This window comes from Erpetoichthys calabaricus, chromosome 1, assembly GCF_900747795.2.
Source record: "Erpetoichthys calabaricus chromosome 1, fErpCal1.3, whole genome shotgun sequence".
Lineage (NCBI taxonomy): Eukaryota > Metazoa > Chordata > Cladistia > Polypteriformes > Polypteridae > Erpetoichthys > Erpetoichthys calabaricus.
The window spans coordinates 263948935-263972009 of record NC_041394.2 but is presented as its reverse complement, the minus strand read 5'-3'; the positions used below and the strand labels follow the sequence as shown (position 1 = coordinate 263972009).

The following is a 23075-nucleotide window of genomic DNA, read 5'->3' as shown; positions in this document are numbered from 1 at the left end:
TAGAATTCTGAGGAAAAAAATGAATTTAATCCATTTTGGAATAAGGCTGTAACATAACAATATGTGGAAAAAGTGATGCGCTGTGAATACTTTCCGGATGCACTGTATATATATATATATATATATATATATATATATATATATATACACACACACACAGTATATATCTATACTAATAAAAGGCAAAGCCCTCACTGACTGACTGACTGACTCATCACTAATTCTCCAACTTCCCGTGTAGGTAGAAGGCTGAAATTTGGCAGGCTCATTCCTTACAGCTTACTTACAAAAGTTAGGCAGGTCATTTCGAAATTCTACGCATAATGGTCATAACTGGAACCTGTTTTTTGTCCATATACTCTAATGGAGGAGGCAGAGTCACGTATCGCGTCATCACGTATTACGCCTCCTACGTAATGACGTGAAGTGAAAACAAGGAAGAGATTTACAGCACGAGTCAAACGCGGGAACGAAGGTAAATGACATTAATTGTTGAGTGTCTTTTAATACTTTGTAAGCATACATATTAACAGATGTGCAATTAAACATGTGCATTTACGGGGTGATTTCTCAGGCTTAACGCTCGAAGTGATCACTCGAGTGAAGGCAGCTTCACAAAAAAAACAGATCCTTAACAAACTGTTATTGGTATATTTTTCCTCAATTTTAAAAGGTTTTCTTTTCTTCTTAATAAAAATTTAAAAGCAGAACTTCGCCGGTGCGAACCATGGGGATTTGAGCGACTGACGCATACAGACATATTCATGAGTGCAGGTACTTCGGAAAGAAAGCACCGTGTAAACCTAAAGCTTAAATTAAGTTCATAGACCTACAAAAGGTTGCCATTGATTTGAGGCAAGATTGCTTTTCTCCTGTACAACTATACGTTGAATTCTCAAGAGTGCGCTTGCACGGCTTGGTCATATTACAACCGGAGTGCTGAACTGACAACGTGATATACAAACAGAACAATCGTAAAAACAGGATTAAATAAAAAGGCTGCTTCCGTTGGCAAAGCAACGAAAAAGGAAGACCTTATATGACGTTCGTTTATAAAACAGCGGAGAGGCTGTGTGAAGTCAGCTTCACAAAAAAACAGATGCTTAACAAATTGTTATTGGTAGATTTTCACTCAATTTAAAAAGGTTTTCTTCTTAATAAAAATTTAAAAGCAGTACTTCGCCGCTGCAAAGCACGGGGATGTAGATAGCTAGCTAGCTAGATAGCTAGATAGATAGATAGATAGATAGATATGTAAATATGTATATGTATATATATGTGTCTGTATGTCTATATATATATATATACTAATAAAAGGCAAAGCCCTCACTGACTGACTGACTGACTGACTCACTCATCACTAATTCTCCAACTTCCCGTGTAGGTAGAAGGCTGAAATTTGGCAGGCTCATTCCTTACAGCTTACTTACAAAAGTTAGGCAGGTTTCATTTCGAAATTCTACGCGTAATGGTCATAACTGGAACCTGTTTTTTGTCCATATGCTCAAATGGAGGAGGCGGAGTCACGTATCGCGTCATCACGCCACCTACGTAATCACGTGAACTGAAAACAAGTAAGAGATTTACAGCACGAGTCAAACGCGGGAACGAAGGTAAATGATGTTAATTGTTGAATGTCTTTTAATACTGTGTAAGCATACATATTAACACATGTGCAATTAAACGTGTGCATTTACGGGGTGATTTCTCAGGCTTAAAAGCTCACCTTTTATTAAAAAGGTAAATGCAAACTGTTTTCATTCTCAAGGGCATAAACCACGTTAGATTTCATGCTCAACAGTAAGCTCAGCACACAGCTTGGTCATATTACAACCGTAGGGGCGAACTGACAACGTGGTATACAAAGAGATCCTTAACAAATAATTATTGATTCATTTTCCCTCAGTTTAAAAAGGTTTACTTTTCTTCTTAATAAAAATTTTAAAGCAGTACTTCGCGGCTGCAAAGCGCGTGTATTTTGATATATATCAAAATATATCGCGTCATCACGCCTCCCACGTAAGCACTTGAACTGACCCGCTGCCGTTTGCAATGCCATATTCGCGAGATACAAATTTAATGAGAAGACACGAGGTATAAACGACAGTTTGGATCACTTTGTAACAGAGTTAAAATTGCTGTAGCGAGAAACGTTTAACTGGCGGGTCTTAGCTAACATTAAATAAACCCGTGGACATCGCAACATCACACAAGAGAGTGGCTCACGTGAAGTGACTGAACGCAGCAGGAGTGATCACTTCGATGAATCAAACCTGTTCAAAAAACACATTGCACAATTGATAAGGTACGAAAACAATATGAAACCGATTGTGGATTTGCGTACAGCCACTGAAACTTTGTGACGGCACAAGACTTCAGGTCACGTCTCTGCAAAAGAACCTCATTGAGGCAACTATTTTTACTGGCAGTGGCTCAGGGGAGAGAGTTATTATTCCTTGCATCCCCATTATACCCTCTGATCTCCCATTTCAAATCAAATGCCTCCAATTTCCACTAAGGCTCTGCTTCGCAATGACAATAAGTCTCAGGGACAGACCCTACAAAACGTTGGCATTGATTTGAGGCAGGACTGCTTTTCCCATGGCCAACTGTACATTGCATGCTCAAGAGTAAGGTCAGCACACAGCTTGGTCATATTACAACCGGAGGGGCGAACTGACAACGTGGTATACAGAGAGATCCTTAACCAATAATTATTGATTCATTTTCCCTCAGTTTAAAAAGGTTTACTTTTCTTCTTAATAAAAATTTTAAAGCAGTACTTCACCGCTGTGAAGCGCGGGTATTTTGATATATATATATATATATATATATATATATATATATATATATATATTTATGTCAATGTATGTATGTATATATGTATGTCTAGATATATGTAGATATGTAAATATATATATATATATATACACATATGTGTGTGTGTATGTATGTATGTATGTATGTATGTATGTATATATATATGTATGTGTATGTATGTATGTGTATATGTGTGTGTGTATGTATGTATGTGTGTATATGTATGTGTATATATATGTTGATATATATATGTATATATGTGTATATGTAGATATATGTATATATGTATATGTATATATATGTTTATGTGTGTGTGTGTGTGTATATTATATATATATGACAGCAACACTCAACAATGACAACACAATTACATATATATATGTAGATATGTGTATATATATATGTGTCAATCTATGTATGTATGTATGTCTAGATATATATATATATATATATATATATGTAGATATGTATATATATGTGTATATATATGTAGATGTGTATATATGTAGATATGTAAATATTTATGTATATATATATGTGTCTGTGTGTGTATATATATATATATGTGTGTGTGTGTGTGTGTGTGTGTGTGTATGTATGTATGTGTGTATTTATATGTATGTGTATGTATGTGTATATGTATATGTGTATATGTATGTGTGTGTATATATATGTTGATATGTGTATACATATATGTATATATATGTGGATGTGTATATGTATATATATATATATATATATGTAGATATGTGTATATGTAGATATGTATATATATCTATATATGTATGTATATGTTTATGTGTGTGTGTGTGTGTGTGTGTGTGTATATTATGTATATAAAAGACAGCAACACTCATAACAATGACAACACAATTACATTGACAATCATGTTACGTTATTTTTAAAATGTTTCGTTTTCTTTTTCATAACCTCTTTAACACACTACTTCTCCGCTGCGAAGCGCGGGTATTTTGCTAGTATATATATATATATATATATATATATATATATATATATATATATATATATATATATATATATATATATAAAAACACACACACATACAAATACACAAAAGGCCTAGGAAAGTTAACATGTTAATTGCTGCAATTAATGTGGCCTGTTTAATGCATTACAAAATAGAAAACTAGACTCTTGCAATGCTGCTTTCTTTAAATGAGTGTGCCTTTCCTTAGGGCCAGTTTACACTTCACACTCAGAATGCGTACACATCACGGCTGCAAAGTGTTCTCAGTGTTCTTTTGGTGCATCCTCTGAGCATGTCCTCAGAAATTAACGTGACGCATGCACAAGTTATAATACCAGCAAAAATATGGGTGGCACGTGTGTGCAAGTTTTGGTACATGATATCAGCATTGTTGTTTACTATCAAGTGTCAGTAAGTACAGTGTTCTTCACATTACCAAAGGCAATTGGAAACGGGAAGAAACTCTGATAAGAAGTGATCTGGCAGACCCAAAGTCACAACCCAATTAGAAGATAAGTTTCTGAGGGTCACCCTTTCATGATAGGTGCATCAAAGTACCAGAGCTTCAAACACAGCTAAATAGTGGTTGAAAAAAGCAAGTCTCTATTTCACCTGTGAAGAGAAGACTTTGTATTGCACGTTTAGGGCGAGTGGCAGCAAGAATGTCATTTCTTAAAGGACAAAATAGGGCTTTGAAATAGCAGCTGTGGACGACTGCAGACTGGAAGAAAATCTTATGGACTGATGAATCAAAATTTGTAAGCTTCGATTCATCACACAGGCTGTTTGTATGCCATTTAATGATTTCTTGTCTTATTTTATTTATTTGCCATTGTTTATTTGTTCTATGCATTGATTTCATGAAACAATAGAACATTAAACTTTGTGCATTTCCATATTGTAATCTTTTTAGTTAGCCAATTAAAGGTGTAATTTTGCTTGACTTCTCACTACACCACTCACTCTCACTACTACACCCTAGTACTACATAACCGGTAGTGTATATAAAGAACAAAGTAAATGTAGACTCTAAGACAAAGTATGTAGTTCATTATAGTGTTACTTTTAAATTAAATTAATAATCATTGATTATTAATTTTGTCATAATTGTGCATCCTTAATTAGCAATAACTGATAAAGGATCTGATCACCATATAATTGTAACAAAGTTACTTACAATATCATGTGCCATGCTATACTGCTGAATATTTCTTGGCTGGGAGTGAACAGTGAGTTGCCCTAAATCAGCTGCATTTTGACTTTGCTTATGACAAAGAGCCATAAGCTTCCTATAGGTTTATTTTCCCCTGGAAGTTTCACTGCAGCTTTTGGTTTTCTCTCCTCCACTGACAACTCATCGTATGTTCTGTTAGCTTAATCTCTAAATTTTGACTGAATTAGTCAATTGCTACTTCCAGTTTGATAACCTTGTTATTTTAGACTGCTATTTTATATATGTAAATCTGTGTAAGCTATTTTCCTCATCTTAAAAATTAAACACATAACCACTTAAAAGATTGAAAAATCCTCACCAAATACTGTATAATGTCAGAGACCACAGCGTGCCCATCAATAATGGTCGTCAAAGTAATATATACAACAAAGGAGCAGGGTTATGCAATTATGCAACTATGAGTTAGCAAGTAAATGACAAATTAAATGCATTTGCCATATTTCCTAAAATAACATGAAATCAGGTGTGGAAAATAGGATCAATGTTTCTGTGTTATTTCAGCCATCTTCGATGAAACTAATACGGATACAGTAGACCCCCGCGAAGTTGCGGTTCAGAGTTCACTGCCACAGTCATTCGCGGATTTTTCCTTAGAACCTAAGTAATAATTGTTAGCGGAAACCACAAATATCCTCTGCAATTTTTATGGCTTTTTTCATGGCAATACTGTACTGTAGAGAGAACCGCAGCTTGGAACAGAGAAAGTAGCCAATAGAATTTGAAACTGCAACACCCAGCAGTCCCTGCAGTGGCTCTGATTGGTCTTCTGCTGAGGGTGCTGGGGCTGTTGAGGTCAAAGGGTGTCAGCGCGGCTTTTAAAAAGGGGGCCAGTGACCAAAAGCAAAAAAAAAGTTTTTGTAATTTGTGTTTCAAGTTCCTGTCTGTCTGCCTTTTGTTGGGTTACCTGTACTTTGAAAAGCGCTATATAAATGTAATGAATTATTATTATTATTATTACTTATTCATTTTGTCCTGGATTGTTTCGTGTGTCTGGATTGTTTGCCGTCAGCCTGTGTACTTGAGGAATGTAAGTGGATTCATGGCCATCTTGCAAAGAAAGGAGCGCTCCTGAACCAGTCTTCTCCATTTCAGGAACTACTGGTAGGACTATCTTTACATTCCCGTTCAACGTGCAGATTTCTGGACTATCTATTTTCATAATTACATTTCATCCATTGCCGTTTTTCATGAACTTTTTCATGATTTACTGTGTGTGCTTTGTTGTATTTAATGTGTAATTGCCGTGAGGGGAACAGGGGCGGTATCGTGGTTTTCTTATTTCATTTGTTTTCATTACATTCTTTATTTGCTGTTTGATTACTGGTTTGCTTTGTTGGAGGTTGTGCTCCCCTACGATGTTTGTCTATTGTTCAATCGATAACTAACTGCATACTGAGCTCGTTTCTCTTCTGAAAGAGACATGTTTGTTTGAAGTGTTTAAATAAAGTTCCTGTCTCTACAATCTCCTGTGTTTCTGTGACCCAAGTGTGACACCCTGCCAGCGTCGGCGCTTACCTCTGTGTGCTTGCGTGCAGTGCAGTTGGTTCAGTGATTCACATACATGGCGTCAGTTGCACTTTGTACATATTGTTCCAGTAGTTTTTTTTTTTTAAATACTTTTTACAGTTCATTAGCAGTGTGTAAAATGATCAGTGTTGCAGTAATTGTGATGCTCTTTGCACAATTTTTCTTTGTTAATTGTGACATTTACTTAAAGTGCAGCAAAAAAGTATTTGGCGTCCAGGGATGCATTAACCTCCAAGTATGTGGCAGTTTAACGGTTAAAGCCCCAAGATGGCGCCGAAACAAGCTGCACCGTCTAAGGCTTCTGGCAATGAAAACGCGCTTGCATGAATTACAGTACATATAGAGGTAACATCGGTATTTTACATTCTAGCAATGCGGGAGACATAGCAGTATTCAGGTTTACCTTTACATGCTTTATTTTTAGGTAATGTATTAAGCAGTTTGAAATTAATTTAAAGTGTTTTGGGGCATATTTAGTGTTTAAACTATGAAAATAGGCATTTTTTTTAACCAAACCCAAAATTTGCGGTTTTTCATAATTTGCGGGTGCTTTAGGAACGTAACCCCCGTGAATTTTGGGGGTGTACTGTATATTAAAAGTAATAGACAGAAAAATCATGCTGCTGAAGTTAAAAACATTCAACACATGAACAAGGAAAAATGTTTTTAAACACTCATAGGTTTATCTGCATTAATTTACAATTGGTATAAAAATGTTTTGGCAAAAGTAAAGGTGAGCTTCATAATGGGAAATTAAATTTTAGGGAATTAGAAGTGACAGGCATTATTTATAACAATGTATGATTTTCACCATTGTCAAAAACACTACCACATACATCTTAAAATGTGCAAGAACAGAGTTGAATTTTTTTTGAGGCCTATGAATAAGGGTTTACTTCTTCAGGAAAAATATGAATAGGTTTTTTTTTTTTTTTCTCCACCTTTGTTGCTAACTGGCCTTACTTTGCTTTATCATCTGACAGACACGAAAACTTTAAATGCAATAACAACAACCCATGAAGACAGATGTGTGCTTATAGGTATGCTTCAATTCACATTCTGTATTATATTGTTACTTTTCTACATTGGTAAATCTGAGCAGTATTCTAAGCCTATCCCTAATAAGATCCTACGAGGGTTTGTCTGGGTTCCGCGCGGAATCACTCGAAATAAGTAGCCAAGGATTTTTTTTTCTATTTTTCTCATGTACTTCGATCCTTTTTAAACTTTTTCCAAATATTTACCGCCAACATCAATGCACTTTTGGGCTCTTCTGACCCACGGCGCAAAACACTCGCGAAAGGCTGTCTTTGGGAGGTTGTCCAGCTGTTCTTTGACAGCTGCAATCAGTTCCTCTCGAGTTTCGAAGTTGTGGCCTTCTGTCACCTTCGGGAAGAGCCAAAAGTCACATGGTGCAAGATCAGGCGAGTAGGGTGGCGGGTTCAAAACGTTGACACCACTGTCTTCAATGAAATGCTTCGTTGCATTAGCCGTGTGGGCTGGCGCATTGTCATGATGCAAAAAGTGCCTTCACCAGTTCTTGGACCGGCCTCTAGCCATTGCAGAAAAAACGTCAGGCAGGCACTGAGTGGTGTACCACTCAGAGGTCACAGTTTTCCTCTCCATCAGCGGAATTGACGCGACAATGCCATCGATGATGAAAAAGATGGCAAACATGGTGCGTTCCACCAAGCGGATTAAACCATCAGAAAAGTCGTAAAAAATCATTACTCGAAAGTCACGCATGCACGGAGTCGGGAACTTCGCCGCTAGCGCCGGCTGCGCGCTCTCAGTTAGTTTGCTTCTCGTGTTCATTCTGAAGGAAGAGAGGGAGCAAAACATCTGAACAAAAACATGCAACCACTTGAATAATCCCTCTACACAGCAGAACAGGTTTCGACAGGCTAACACTCGACAAACGATAAAATTCCGCATGGAACCCAGACAATCCTCATATAAAGTAATGTATCACATGCTGCAGTAATTTGAAAATGTACTGTACATTGTTATTTATTTCCATAACACACTTACCTTTTTTATACTAACTTCCTTGCCTCCACCTGCCGCATTCAAACACAGTTTGTGCAGGATCTTCTTATCCACAGATTTTGGTAAATTATGAATACACAGTCTTGTTTGAGAAACAAAGACATTAACGTTATTCAGCTTTTGTCTTTTGCGCTCTTCAATCTAAAATAAAAAACAAACATTTTTATAAGCAGCAGTACATTTATAACCAAATGATATCATCTTACACAAAGGTGGAATCTATATTACTAAACGACAGTTTAATTTATGCACAGCGGACGCACCGAAACGCATGTGCACTGCGCGCCAGAGTCAAACACAGTGGCTTCCCAGAGTCAGTAGGTGGCGCCCAAACAACACAACCTGTAAACTAAACTTGCTCTAACCCACTGTGTCAGCAGTCTGTGTAGCATGTTTGAATCACATAACGGTAAATCAGTAACAGAGAAACAAAAACGAGACCGCATGGATAAAAACAATAAACAGAGGCTCCTACAAAGCACTTCACAAACACCAGAAGCAAAGAAGTCACGGCTCCAAAACGAAACACCTCAAGTAATGGACAGAGTCACAGCTCCAAAAACAAAGAGCTCAACGATTACAAATACAAAACTGAGCCCGTAGGGATGAAAACAATGAACGAAGGCGCCTACAACGCGCTTCTAAAACACTACATGCAAGAGAGGCACGGATCCAAAAAGAAACATCAGAAGGGCTACAAAGTCATTTAAAAGGTTTAAGACGTTCAGTATTCCAACAAAGAAAAAGCCAAAGACAGAAACGACGGACAGACGCTGAACAATTCTGCCAGTTAGCTGACAACGCATTCTATAATGAGTCCACTGTTCATGAAAATTCATTGGGATTAATGAGTGTCATTTGCAGTCATTGTCATTCACGTAACTTCCTTGAAGAAAAAACTGGCAGTACAACTAATGAGTTTACACGTTGTTGTCTAAAAGGTCAAGTTAAGCTGCCTCCTTTGGATGAATATCCTGAATATGTACGGAAGCTTTTGACTAACAATGTACCCGAAAATAACAGCTTTATGGAATGCATTAGATCCTACAATAGTTCATTTGCTTTTGCATCTACCAATCACTATTAAAATTAAGTTGAATTATGATTCCTAACAGTAAACGACATCTTCCTAACGACACAGCCACAGAACAACAAAGACGAGACCGCATAGATAAAAACAATAAGGAGTCACGGCTCCAAAACGAAGGAGCTCAACGATTAGTAATACAAAAATGAGCCTGTGTGGCTACGACCTGTAAACTAAACCTGAGGTACAGCGTGCACGGCAGATTGTACAGTATATATGCACAGATGCCAGAGGCAACAGGCAAGTCGTTCACACTACCGCCGCTGCCAAATGCGAGACTGCATGGATAAAAACAATACAAGAAGGCGCCTACAACGTGCTTCTGAAACACGCCTCATGACTAGCAGAATCGTACATCAACGTCGCCGCCATACTGTGAGTGGCACTGTGGACGCAACCACCCTCCATGATATTTAATCCCTACAAATATCGGAGGGAACAGAAAGTGATTGCTATTCTTGGATTTGCGATTCTTTCGAGAATCGCGGGGCTGCTGGTAAATAATATTCCACAGAAGCGCATAAGGTATATTGTGTATTTAAGTCCTTCTTAGTATGATTAATTAAAACCAATAAAAGAAAATTTTGAAAAAGGCATCACATAAAATCACATGCATTCTACTAGTCAGTTAAGCACTGAAATGCTCACTTTTGTCCTCAAGGCAAGATCAGCTGGGTCCAGCCCTTCAGCTGCTTTTGTCCCACTGCGGATAACTGCAAATGAAAAAAGAAAAAAAGAAAAAAAAAAAAAAGACTTAAGACAAAACTGACCTTTAAACATACTGTGCTGACTGTTCAAAATTTCTAGATTCAGAAAAGATAATGTTACTGTTTTAAAAATATTATGTACTTAGATCTCAAAATGGAGTGACAATGAATAAATGAGTTTTTTAACCAGCTTTATCTTGCATTGAATCAAGTACATTACTAAAGTAAAATAAAACGTCAAACCATTATAGCAACAACTACAAATCACACTTACGTCCTTCTCTGGCCAGATACAAATTACGTGTTCCTGTGGGCTTCTTCACTTTTTTGTCCTTAAGTTTTACAGCATCCTCTCGACTAACTGCAAGAACGATATTTAACTTGCGACCATCAAGTTTAAGTCCACCAGTCTATAAAAGAAAAATAAATAAAAATCCAGCACTTCAAATTATGTACATTGACATTAGGTATGTATAACGGGGAACAGGCCAAGTAAAAAAATAAATCAAAGATAATTTTCATATTTGGGTGTGGGGCACACAAATGAAGTGAAGGCTTAATTTTAGGGATTTGCATCATTTGGCAACAGGCATTTGTTGTTGGACTGGCAGCATTTCTGTCCTTCCTGAAAACACTACCTGCTAATTGTTTCGGTTAAAAGTGAAGAATGAACTTAAAAGTTTTAGAACTTCACAAATACAACAAGCAAATGAATAACTATTGACTGCAATAACATTTTCAGCAATCCGTAACAAAAAAAAAAAAAAAATCATACACACACACACACACATATATATATTATATATATATATATATATATATATACACTGCATTAAAAACAATGATATGATCATTAGGAACTACTTGGTTTATTGTAACACACGCACCTACTAAATTTATTCACAGACATTTTTCTCTAGTAAACAAAAAATAAATACTGCTTAAATTAAATCTTAAAAATAAAAATGTGAGAATGATTCATTGATTACATTTATCTTGAAATTGTCCAAAATGTATCCAGGGCAAGAACCAACCTGCGAAAGTTGCAATTTAGCACTAGCCTCACTGGGCCACATGTTTTGGGATTGCATAAAATTAACATTGTTTTGGACAAAACTCTTTGCATGCCTATCAGACAAGCCTTGGTGTCACAATCACTCCTAACCCATTAACAGCTGTATTTGGTTTACTCCCGGATGGGCTTAAAGTGGAGAACAACAACTTGATGGCTCTTGTCTCTTTCTCAAGTGGAGGCTGAACTCTGTTTTGTTAGCTTCGACATAATTGTATGGAATGTTATTTTCCTCAAATAAAATAAAAAAAATAAATAAAAATGTAAACATTATTATACTATCATCACATACATTACTGAACAAAAAAGATGATTCATAATGATTTAATTTACATAAACTCTTCAGTAATAATAAACCTTTCATATCAGTTTTGTTAAGAAAATCAATTTGGCAGATTTGTGACATTTGCTGTTGTGAGATTTTTGTTTATATTAGTATATGGAGGAGGAAACATTGGCAGGTCAACAAAAAGTAGTATTTAATGGATAAGTCAAATTAATTTAAACTTTATATGTCAGACCTGTGGGAGATCTGGGGACCTGGGTTCGATTCCCGGGTCCTCCCTGCGTAGAGTTTGCATGTTCTCCCCGTGTCTGCGTGGGTTTCCTCCGGGGGCTCCGGTTTCCTCCCACAGTCCAAAGACATGCAGGTTAGGTGGACTGGCGATTCTAAATTGGCCCTAGTGTGTGCTTGGTGTGTGGGTGTGTTTGTGTGTGTCCTGCGGTGGGTTGGCACCCTGCCCAGGATTGTTTCCTGCCTTGTGCCCTGTGTTGGCTGGGATTGGCTCCGGCAGACCCCCGTGACCCTGTGTTCGGATTCAGCGGGTTGGAAAATGGATGGATGGATGTCAGACCTGAAACTTGAATTTCCCAAATCATTCCCTCTTTTTTTTTTACATGTGTTACAACTTTAAGGCTAACTTTGTAAAAATCAAATTTGTCAATTTAAGATTATTATTCCAGGATTCCTATTAAAACATCCTTTGCTCTTGTTTACAAGCTGGCTCACTTAAATGATCAGACTTTACTATTGCTTATGCCTGTGTAATAATGCAAAATTAGTCACTAAACTGGAATGATTAAATGAAGATGGCATTACAATCACTCTGTAACCATTTGAAATATGTGTCGTAAGTGCTTTAGTCAAATTTTAGTTGTTATGCTAATAAACATTACTATAGTTTCAAAAAACCCTACGAGACATATAAATGCAGTGTTTGGTGATTGGTTTTCAGGAATTAAGTATGTAATTTCAGTAGCCCTGCTTATTGCATGTCTTGACCTCCGCTTCCTTTAACACACTGCATGTCGTATAATTAGAGAGATTTCCCTTAAAAGTCAAAATATATATATACAGTGGTGTGAAATACTATTTGCCCCCTTCCTGATTTCTTATTCTTTTGCATGTTTGTCACACAAAATGTTTCTGATCATCAAACACATTTAACCATTAGTCAAATATAACACAAGTAAACACAAAATGCAGTTTGTAAATGGTGGTTTTTATTATTTAGGGAGAAAAAAAAATCCAAACCTACATGGCCCTGTGTGAAAAAGTAATTGCCCCCTGAACCTAATAACTGGTTGGGCCACCCTTAGCAGCAATAACTGCAATCAAGTGTTTGCGATAACTTGCAATGAATCTTTTACAGTGCTCTGGAGGAATTTTGGCCCACTCATCTTTGCAAAATTGTTGTAATTCAGCTTTATTTGAGGGTTTTCTAGCATAAACCGCCTTTTTAAGGTCATGCCATAGCATCTCAATTGGATTCAGGTCAGGACTTTGACTAGGCCACTCCAAAGTCTTCATTTTGTTTTTCTTCAGCCATTCAGAGGTGGATTTGCTGGTGTGTTTTGGGTCATTGTCCTGTTGCAGCACCCAAGATCGCTTCAGCTTGAGTTGACGAACAGATGGCCGGACATTCTCCTTCAGGATTTTTTGGTAGATAGTAGAATTCATGGTTCCATCTATCACAGCAAGCCTTCCAGGTCCTGAAGCAGCAAAACAACCCCAGACCATCACACTACCACCACCATATTTTACTGTTGGTATGATGTTCTTTTTCTGAAATGCTGTGTTCCTTTTACGCCAGATGTAACGGGACATTTGCCTTCCAAAAAGTTCAACTTTTGACTCATCAGTCCACAAGGTATTTTCCCAAAAGTCTTGGCAATCATTGAGATGTTTCTTAGCAAAATTGAGACGAGCCCTAATGTTCTTTTTGCTTAACAGTGGTTTGCGTCTTGGAAATCCGCCATGCAGGCCGTTTTTGCCCAGTCTCTTTCTTATGGTGGAGTCGTGAACACTGACCTTAATTGAGGCAAGTGAGGCCTGCAGTTCTTTAGACGTTGTCCTGGGGTCTTTTGTGACCTCTCGGATGAGTCGTCTCTGCGCTCTTGGGGTAATTTTGGTCGGCCAGCCACTCCTGGGAAGGTTCACCACTGTTCGATGTTTTTGCCATTTGTGGATAATGGCTCTCACTGTGGTTCGCTGGAGTCCCAAAGCTTTAGAAATGGCTTTATAACCTTTGCCAGACTGATAGATCTCAATTACTTCTGTTCTCATTTGTTCCTGAATTTCTTTGGATCTTGGCATGATGTCTAGCTTTTGAGGTGCTTTTGGTCTACTTCTCTGTGTCAGGCAGCTCCTATTTAAGTGATTTCTTGATTGAAACAGGTGTGGCAGTAATCAGGCCTGGGGGTGGCTACGGAAATTGAACTCAGGTTTAACAAGGGGGCAATTACTTTTTCACACAGGGCCATGTAGGTTTGGATTTTTTTTCTCCCTAAATAATAAACACCATCATTTAAAAACTGCATTTTGTGTTTACTTGTGTTATATTTGACTAATGGTTAAATGTGTTTGATGATCAGAAACATTTTGTGTGACAAACATGCAAAAGAATAAGAAATCAGGAAGGGGGCAAATACTTTTTCACACCACTGTATGACCAATGTAGCAGTTTTGAAATGCTCACGTATTACATTTTGGAATGATGTATGGGCAAATATGGGTGAGGTGGCACCCCGTGTAAGGTTGGCTCTTGTTTTGTGTCAGTGCAGGAATAAGCACTAACTCCCGATAACCCAAGACTGGATATAATTGTCAGGAAATTGGTACAGTAATCCCTCGCTATATCGCGCTTCGCCTTTCGCGGCTTCACTCTATCGCGGATTTTATATGTCAGCATATTTAAATATATATCGCGGATTTTTCGCTGCTTCGCGGGTTTCTGCGGACAATGGGTCTTTTAATTTCTGGTACATGCTTCCTCAGTTGGTTTGCCCAGTTGATTTCATACAAGGGATGCTATTGGCAGATGGCTGAGAAGCTACCCAGCTTACATTTCTCTTTCTCTTGCGCTGACTTTCTCTGATCCTGACGTAGGGGGATTGAGCAGGGGGGCTGTTCCCACACCTAGACGATTCGGACGCTAGTCTAAAAATGCTGAAAGATTATCTTCACGTTGCTATCTTTTGTGCAGCTGCTTCCTGAAACGACATGCTGCACCGTGCTTCGCATACTTAAAAGCTCGAAGGGCATGTATTGATTTTTGCTTGCTTGTTTTTCTCTGTCTCTCTCTATCTCTCTCTCTTTCTGTGCTCTTGACGGAGGGGGTGTGAGCTGCCGCCTTCAACAGCTTTGTGCCGCGGTGCTTCGCATACTTAAAAAGCCAAACAGCCCTATTGATTTTCCTCTGCCTTTATGACAGTCTCTGCTCCTGACTCCTTTGAAGAGGAAGATATGTTTGCATTCTTTTAATTGTGAGACGGAACTGTCATCTCTGTCTTGTCATGGAGCACAGTTTAAACTTTTGAAAAAGAGACAAATGTTTGTTTGCAGTGTTTGAATAACGTTCCTGTCTCTCTACAACCTCCTGTGTTTCTGCGCAAATCTGTGACCCAAGCATGACAATATAAAAATAACCATATAAACATATGGTTTCTACTTCGCGGATTTTCTTATTTCGCGGGTGGCTCTGGAACGCAACCCCCGCGATGGAGGAGGGATTACTGTACTTGAATGGATAACTGTACACATGTTCATGATAACCCAGCGATGAATGCAAAGCTTCCATTGCTTTACTGTGGCTATGTATGGTGCAGTACTAAAAAACTAACGCTCTTTCCATCTTACCAACTCATTCAACTAAAAGTAGATTAGTTACATCATCATGCTCTCAAAGCATACAGAAATCATGTATTTTTTATTTCTCAGCAACTTTTATAATGACAAAAGTGCAATAATGGAACTATTTTTTTTGCTTTGAAAGAGTGAAATACCTGAAATCCTGCACCAAAATTCAAGCAATTTTAAGTGAACTACATGCATTGCTTTCCAATCCCTAGTCTTTCTTTTGCTGTCTGGATACATTTGGCAGTATTTAGTGCTGGGCGGTATACCGGTTCATACCAAAAACCATTTTTTATTTTTGTTATGGTATAGATTTTTCTTATACCGGAACACCGGTTTAAATAGCCTAAACAACATTCGGAACGTGGCGCAGCGGGAAACTGTTTAAGGGGGACCTTTTTCACTGGTGCACCGCAAAATACGCATCCAACAGAGTACATGTGTTAGTGGAGGTATTGAGCGGTGAAAATGGACAGGGAACATTCTGAAACTGAAGCTGTAGCAGACGATAAAGTTAAACATGATAACACAGAAGAACTTTTGACGAAAAAAGGTGCTGTATCTGTTATCTGTAGATACTTTGGTTTTAAAAGGTCGGATGTGGAGCATTATGTTCAAATGTACGAATACTGTTTCTATACTAATAGATAATACTGCAAGCCAGGTTGTACTTGTTTTATTTTATTTTTTCAATACTGTGTAATGTATCTGGTTACTGTGTAATACTGTGACGGTGCCGGTCCCCTACAGACTCCCTCTTCCTACATGGGAGTCTGTTGAACCAACACCGTTAATAGTTATGACCGAGATGAGCTGAGAAATCTCACTGAAGCCAGGGGATGTTGGAAAGTGCCCAAGTGCTTTTGTTAAAAACAGTCAAAGTAAAACCAAAAGTGTCCGTTGGACAGTGTTCAGAAAAATACAGTACCCAAATAAATAGCAAATCCATAAAGCCAGTGAAATGTGGGGATAAAATCCATAATAAATATATCCATTAAAACGCAGTCTCTCTCCTCGCCCTATCGCAGCACACCACCTTCTGTCTCCATGGCTCACCCTTCACTGGCGTTGCTGACGGAGCCTTAGCAGCCCGAACTGCTTTCTGCCAACCCCTGTTTTGGCTGCCGCCACACTGCACAGCCAGACCGTCCGAGGTCGGCACACCTCCCGTCTTCCTTCGTGCTCACTCAAGTCACTCCTCAGATCCATTTGGAGGTCTTACATTTCACTCGCCCCACTCCACACGCTTACTCAGTGGGGTGAACCAGCCCCTAGATCACCTAAGCCTGCACTCCCTCACGGAGCCCCAGCTCGTGCTGCCTTCTCCTTCCTGGTGTCTGGATCGTCTCCCATGACTGCCTTTTCCCTTCTTTAACCTCCTTGTGTTCTATCTTTTCTTTTTTCCTTCCCCCATCCTGCCGGCCCATAAATATACGTCTCCGTCCGTGGGCTCAGCGCCTTATTCACACACCACACTAAGCCGACGAAGCAATTGAGAATGATCAGATGCGACTCGCCCCAATCACCTCATCAACTCCCTGCGGTCGAGCAATCGCGCCCACGAAGACAGACACGGCGAACTGGATTTAAAAACGGACCTTTTTTTTTTTTGACCCACTAAACAACAAATAGTATTATAAATGCAAGTTGCAGTTTTATTATTTATTATATATTATATTATATAGCTTAGCTTGAAGCAAGGTCTATATTAATGCAATTTTCCTTAATGACGGTTCAGTTGGTAAAGATGTCATCTCCAAGTTGCACTTGTTTTATTTTAGTTTGGTGAATACTGTGTAATGTACCTGGGCTTGAAGTTTTGATGTAATAGTATTATTACTGGAAGTTGCACTATTATTTATTTTATTGTTATTATTTATTAGTTTATATATTATGCAGTTTAATGATGGTAAAGTTGTTTAAAAAGTCACTTTAACATGTCAGTGGACAGTGATTGTTAACATTAACAAAGTGTACTACACACTTAACACTAACTCCCATATTAGTAAAAATGAAGTCCTAATAACTAAAGTATGCATAAACAAACAGATTTAACATCTGCTGCTCTATTCATCAAATAAAAAATGTCAATCATATCATAGCAAGACTAAATCTTGTTGGTATCTGTCTGGCCTGCAAGAATGGGAATGAAAAACTTACCTTTCCAAAGTTTTGATGGACAAATTCTATATACAAATTATCATTCACAAAATGAAGACTTATCTGCATACAAGAACCCTATAATAAATGTTACTTCCATTTAGCAAATGTTACCATTTACATTGGCTCTTTGCTTTGCTTTAATTTTGCTATTGCCTAGGGTGCAGTGCTCAACAAAAGGCTTTAGCTCATCTCTACATTTTTACATTTTACATTTTACATCATTTAGCAGACGCTCTTATCCAGAGCGACTTACAACAGTGTTTGTTAGTTTTTTTTTTTTTTTTTTCGCATACCCCTTGGGGTCAGAGCGCAGGGTCAGCCATTGTACAGTGCCCCCTGGAGCAATTACAGGTTAAGGGCCTTGCTCAAGGGCCCAGCAGAGTAGGATCTCTTTTGGCACTGACGGGGATTCGAACCGGCTACCTCATATGGAAAGACTACTGCATGGATTTAAAGTAGATGACACGATATAAAGGAGTTTGGCAAGTGTGTTGTATAGACTAGAATCACTCAAAGAAAATTATGTGCATGAAACTAAGAGACCATTCAAAAAAGCAATATTTTCAGCTTGCTGCATCACAGGGTCAATTGACTACTGTCCAACAGCATGAGACCTCAAATGACTGTCTCTGGGTTACAGACTGAACTATTCAGAGCAAAGGATCACCTGAAGGCCTTGAGGTAACAGAGAGCAGCCACAGACAAAGCAATATTTAATAATTGCACTTATGATTATGAGGCGAATTCTGCTTTATGCCACCAGCAAAAATATTGTTAAAGGACAGCACAGAACTCTTGGCATTCCTTGGTGACTATAGATTGTAAAATACAACTTTATATACAATTAGTTGAAACCACGCATTGCGCAATGTTCAGACTTGACAAACAGTTTGCATCAATTTGCTTTTCTTTGCATCAGGTGCATTTCTAAACATTGTTGGCGATGCAGAGAATCTTGAGAAGGAATCAGTTTGGGTTACTTTCTGAAATAATCATCTAGCAATAATCTAGGAAGTGAAGAATATTGAAGCACATTCTCTTACATGACCATAAAACTTTTTACACCACATTTAATTTCCCATATAGTCTTGAAAGTTGTATTTATAATTTATCAGTCTACCCAGTGAATTTTGTAATGTCTTTTTCCTTCCTACAGTATATGGGGATTGTTCAGTATACCTTCCATTACTTAACTGTAATGGAGATCGATAAAATAATATAAACAGTTTTAAAATACTACACTGCAACTATCCTGAATTTGCATAGTTCCCATAGATGCTTAATTCCAGTGTTTTCCTGATATATATCATAAATGAGTTTCCTGTATTTTTTATTTACCGTCGTGTGTATATATACAGTACTGTGCAAAAAAAAATAAAGTTTTAGGCAGGTGTGAAAAAATGCTGTAAACAAAGAATGCTTTCAAAAATATAAATAATGATAGTTTATTGTTATCAATTTACAAAATGCAAAGTGAGCGAACAAAAGAAAAATCTAAATCAAATCAATATTTGGTGTTACTACCTTTTGCCTTCAAACCAGCATCAATTCTTATAGGTACACTTGCACAAAGTCAGGGATTTTGTAGGATTATGTCAGGTGTATGATCAACCAATTCTACCAAACAGGTGCTAATGATCATCAATGTCACACGTAGGTTGAAACACAGTCATTAACTGAAACAGAAACAGCTGTGTAGGAGGCTTAAAACTGGGTGAGGAACAGCCAAACTCTGCTACCAAGGTGAGGTTGTGGAAGACAGTTTCATGTCATGGCAAGATTGAGCACAGCAACAAGACACAAGGTAGTTATACTGCATCAGCAAGGTCTCTCCCAGACAAAGATTTCAAAGCAGACTGGGGTTTCAAGATGTGCTGTTCAAGCTCTTTTGAAGAAGCACAAAGAAACGGGCAACGTTGAGAATCATAGACGCAGTGGTCAGCCAAGGAAACTTAGTGCAGCAGATGAAAGACACATCAAGCTTATTACCCTTCGAAATCAGAAGATGTCCAGCAGTGCCATCAGCTCAGAACTGGCAGAAACCAGTGGGACCCAGGTACATCCATCTACTGTCCGGAGAAGTCTGGCCAGAAGTGGTCTTCATGGAAGAGTTGCAGCCAAAAAGCCATACCTCCGACGTGGAAACAAGGCCAAGCGACTCAAGTATGCACGAAAACATAGGAACTGGGGTGCAGAAAAATGACTCATCATCTGGACTGATGAGTCAAAATTTGAAGTATTTGGCTGTAGCAGAAGGCAGTTTGTTCGTCGAAGGGCTGGAGAGCGGTACAATAATGAGTGTCTGCAGGCAACAGTGAAGCATGGTGGAGGCTCCTTGAACGTTTGGGGCTGCATTTCTGCAAATGGAGTTGGAGATTTGGTCAGGATTAATGGTGTTCTCAATGCTGAGAAATACAGGCAGATACTTATCCATCATGCAATACCATCAGGGAGGCGTATGATTGGCCCCAAATTTATTCTGCAGCAGGACAATGACCCCAAACATATAACCAAAGTCATTAAGAACTATCTTCAGCATAAAGAAGAACAAGAAGTCCTGGAAGTGATGGTATGGCCCCCACAGAGCCCTGATCTCAACATCATCGAGTGTGTCTGGGATTACATGAAGAGACAGAAGGATGTGAGGAAGCCTACATCCATAGAAGATCTGTGGTTAGTTCTCCAAGATGTTTGGAACAACCTACCAGCCGGGTTCCTTCAAAAACTGTGTGCAAGTGTACCTAGAAGAATTGATTCTGTTTTGAAGGCAAAGGCTGGTCACACCAAATATTGATTTGATTTAGATTTCTCTTTTGTTCATTCACTGCATTTTGTTGATTGATGAAAATAAATGATTAACACTTCCATTTTTGAAAGCATTCTTTGTTTATAGCATTTTTTCACACCTGCCTAAAACTTTTGCACAGTACTGTATATATATATATATATATATATATATATATATATATATATATATATATATATATATATATATATATATATCTATATATATATTCACTTGTTTAAAGAGAACAATTTCCTTAAGAAGAAACAAATCATTTGTTTCTAACAATGCTGTTTTCTGAAATTAAATATTATATGTAAGTCATAAAAAATAACCTATTTATTCTTACCTCAGAATCATCTCCTGCTGCCTTAATACAACTGTCTGTAGCTTCTTTTGTCTTGAACTGGGCAAAAGCACAGCCTAAAAATATGAAATAAACAGATAACACAAGAATGTAGTGTGAAAGATTTTTACAATATTTTATGAATGATTATCAGCAAATTAATGAATATACCCAGCTTTACCCAGGCAATATTCCAAGATAATGTTGGTTAATTGGGTGTATCAGAAATATACAATATTTGTTTTTACACAAAGGGCTATATTATTATCAGGCGGTGTGGTGAAGTGGTTAAGGCTTTGGACTTAGTACTTCAAATCATAAGGTTGGGGGTTCAAATCCTGCTACTGACACTGTGTGACCATGACAAAGTCACTTCACCTGCTTCTACTTCAACTGGAAAACCAAAAGAAATGTAACCAGTCCTATCTCAAATGTTGTAAGCTGCCTTGGATAAAGGCATCAGTCAAATGACAAGTAATTTTATTATTAGGTTAATGAAGCTGGTTACTCTTGAATATGTTATACATAATTGCCCATGATTATATTATTCCTGCATTAGATTATTTCCTGCTTTTCCTAGTGGCTTTTGTTGATGTTCACTATAAAACAATATTTTACAGGAAGGTGTATTTTATTTTATTTTTATTTTTTTATATTTTATTAATTTTATTGTAATCATTCCGTACAAATAGATCAATTTTTACAAAAAATAGGATTGAAAACAAATCAAACCCCACCCCTGAGAAGGAGAGCATGGTCAAAGGAGTAATACTTAAAGCTTGTAAACATACCTAAATTGTTTAGTTTAATAGGGCAATAAAGATAAATGGAGAAGAAAAAGAAATGCGGAGATAATTATTTCTTCTTATTCTAAAATATTATTGATTAGATCCTGCCAGGTTTTGAAAAAGTTCTGTACAGATTCTCTAACTGAGAATTTGATTTTTTCCAATTGCAAATAATATAAAACATTGGTTTCACACTATCTTATAAGAGGAGAGTTAGGATTCTTCCAATTTAACAAAATAAGTCTGCGTGCCAAAAGTGTAGTGAATGCAATCACAGTTTGCTTGTCCTTTTCCACTTCAAATCCATCTGAAAAACACCGAATACAGCTGTTAATGGGCTAGGAGGGATTGTGACATCAAGGCTGTCTGAAAGGCACTTAAAAATTTTGATCCAAAATGATGTTAATTTGGTGCAGGCCCAAAACATGTGACCCAGTGAGGCAGGAGCTTGGCTGCAGCATTCGCAGGTTGGATCTTACCCTGGAAATATTTTGGACAGTTTTAAGCGAGACAGATGAGCTCGATATATGATTTTGAGTTGAATAATTGTATGCTTTGCGCATATGGAGCTTGAGTGAATTCTCTGCATTGCTACCTTCCACTCCTTTTCTGATATATTAATTAAGAGATCTTTTCCCATTGTCCTCTTGGATCTTTGAAAGGAAGGGACTCTAATAAAATTTTATATATTGCAGAAATGGTATCTAAGTCCTCGAAATTGAGCAAGTTGCCCATGACCATCACATATTTCCCTTCAGGATCCAATACTACATCTGATGCTACAAATGAGACTGTTCTATGTATGAGAATTCCCACACCTCTAGTTTTCTTTGTAAAGCTAGAATGGAACATTTGGCCAGTCCAGTCTTTTTGTAGCCAGAACTGATCCTTGCTTAGTAAGTGGGTCTCCTGTAAAAATACTATTTTACCGTTTAAGCCTGTTAGGTGAGAGCATACTTTCTTTCTCTTTAATTTCTGATTCAGGCCTTTAACATTCCAGCTCACAAAGTTAACTGTCCCATCATGGAGACATTGATTCTGAATTTTTGATGTCATTTTATAGTCTTAACTGGTAGTGAGACAGTTTTAATCTTAATTTCCAATTTCCACACGAGTTATTGCCATACAGCCTATTGTTGCGTTGATAGTTATAATTATAAGGATTAAAAGGATAGATTAGATATAGCTTGCTCTCTTTCTCTCCCCCCCCATATCCCCCCCCCATTTTGCCTCCCCACGTGAGGCTAGACCCCACTTCACAATGTCCTGGTCCTCTTACATACTGAGAGACAGAGCACGTCCAAAACAAAACAAGCCCCCAACCCCCGCAGCGGCATTTGAGATATCTATTGCAGCTAAAGTCTAAATACTATC

The 23075-nt window shown here is 37.8% G+C and overlaps 1 protein-coding gene across 1 annotated transcript in view; it reads right to left on the bottom strand.

Moving 5' to 3' along the window:
- rbm28 (RNA binding motif protein 28) overlaps positions 1-23075 on the bottom strand; it is an 83781-nt gene that overhangs the window by 22582 nt on the left and 38124 nt on the right. Inside the window, exons 11-14 of the mRNA XM_028814853.2 lie at positions 20917-20990; positions 10687-10822; positions 10354-10418; positions 8601-8759 (exon numbers count right to left, since the gene is read on the bottom strand). Coding sequence (XP_028670686.1) covers positions 8601-8759; positions 10354-10418; positions 10687-10822; positions 20917-20990 — 434 coding nt within the window. The remainder of the gene's footprint in view (positions 1-8600; positions 8760-10353; positions 10419-10686; positions 10823-20916; positions 20991-23075) is intronic.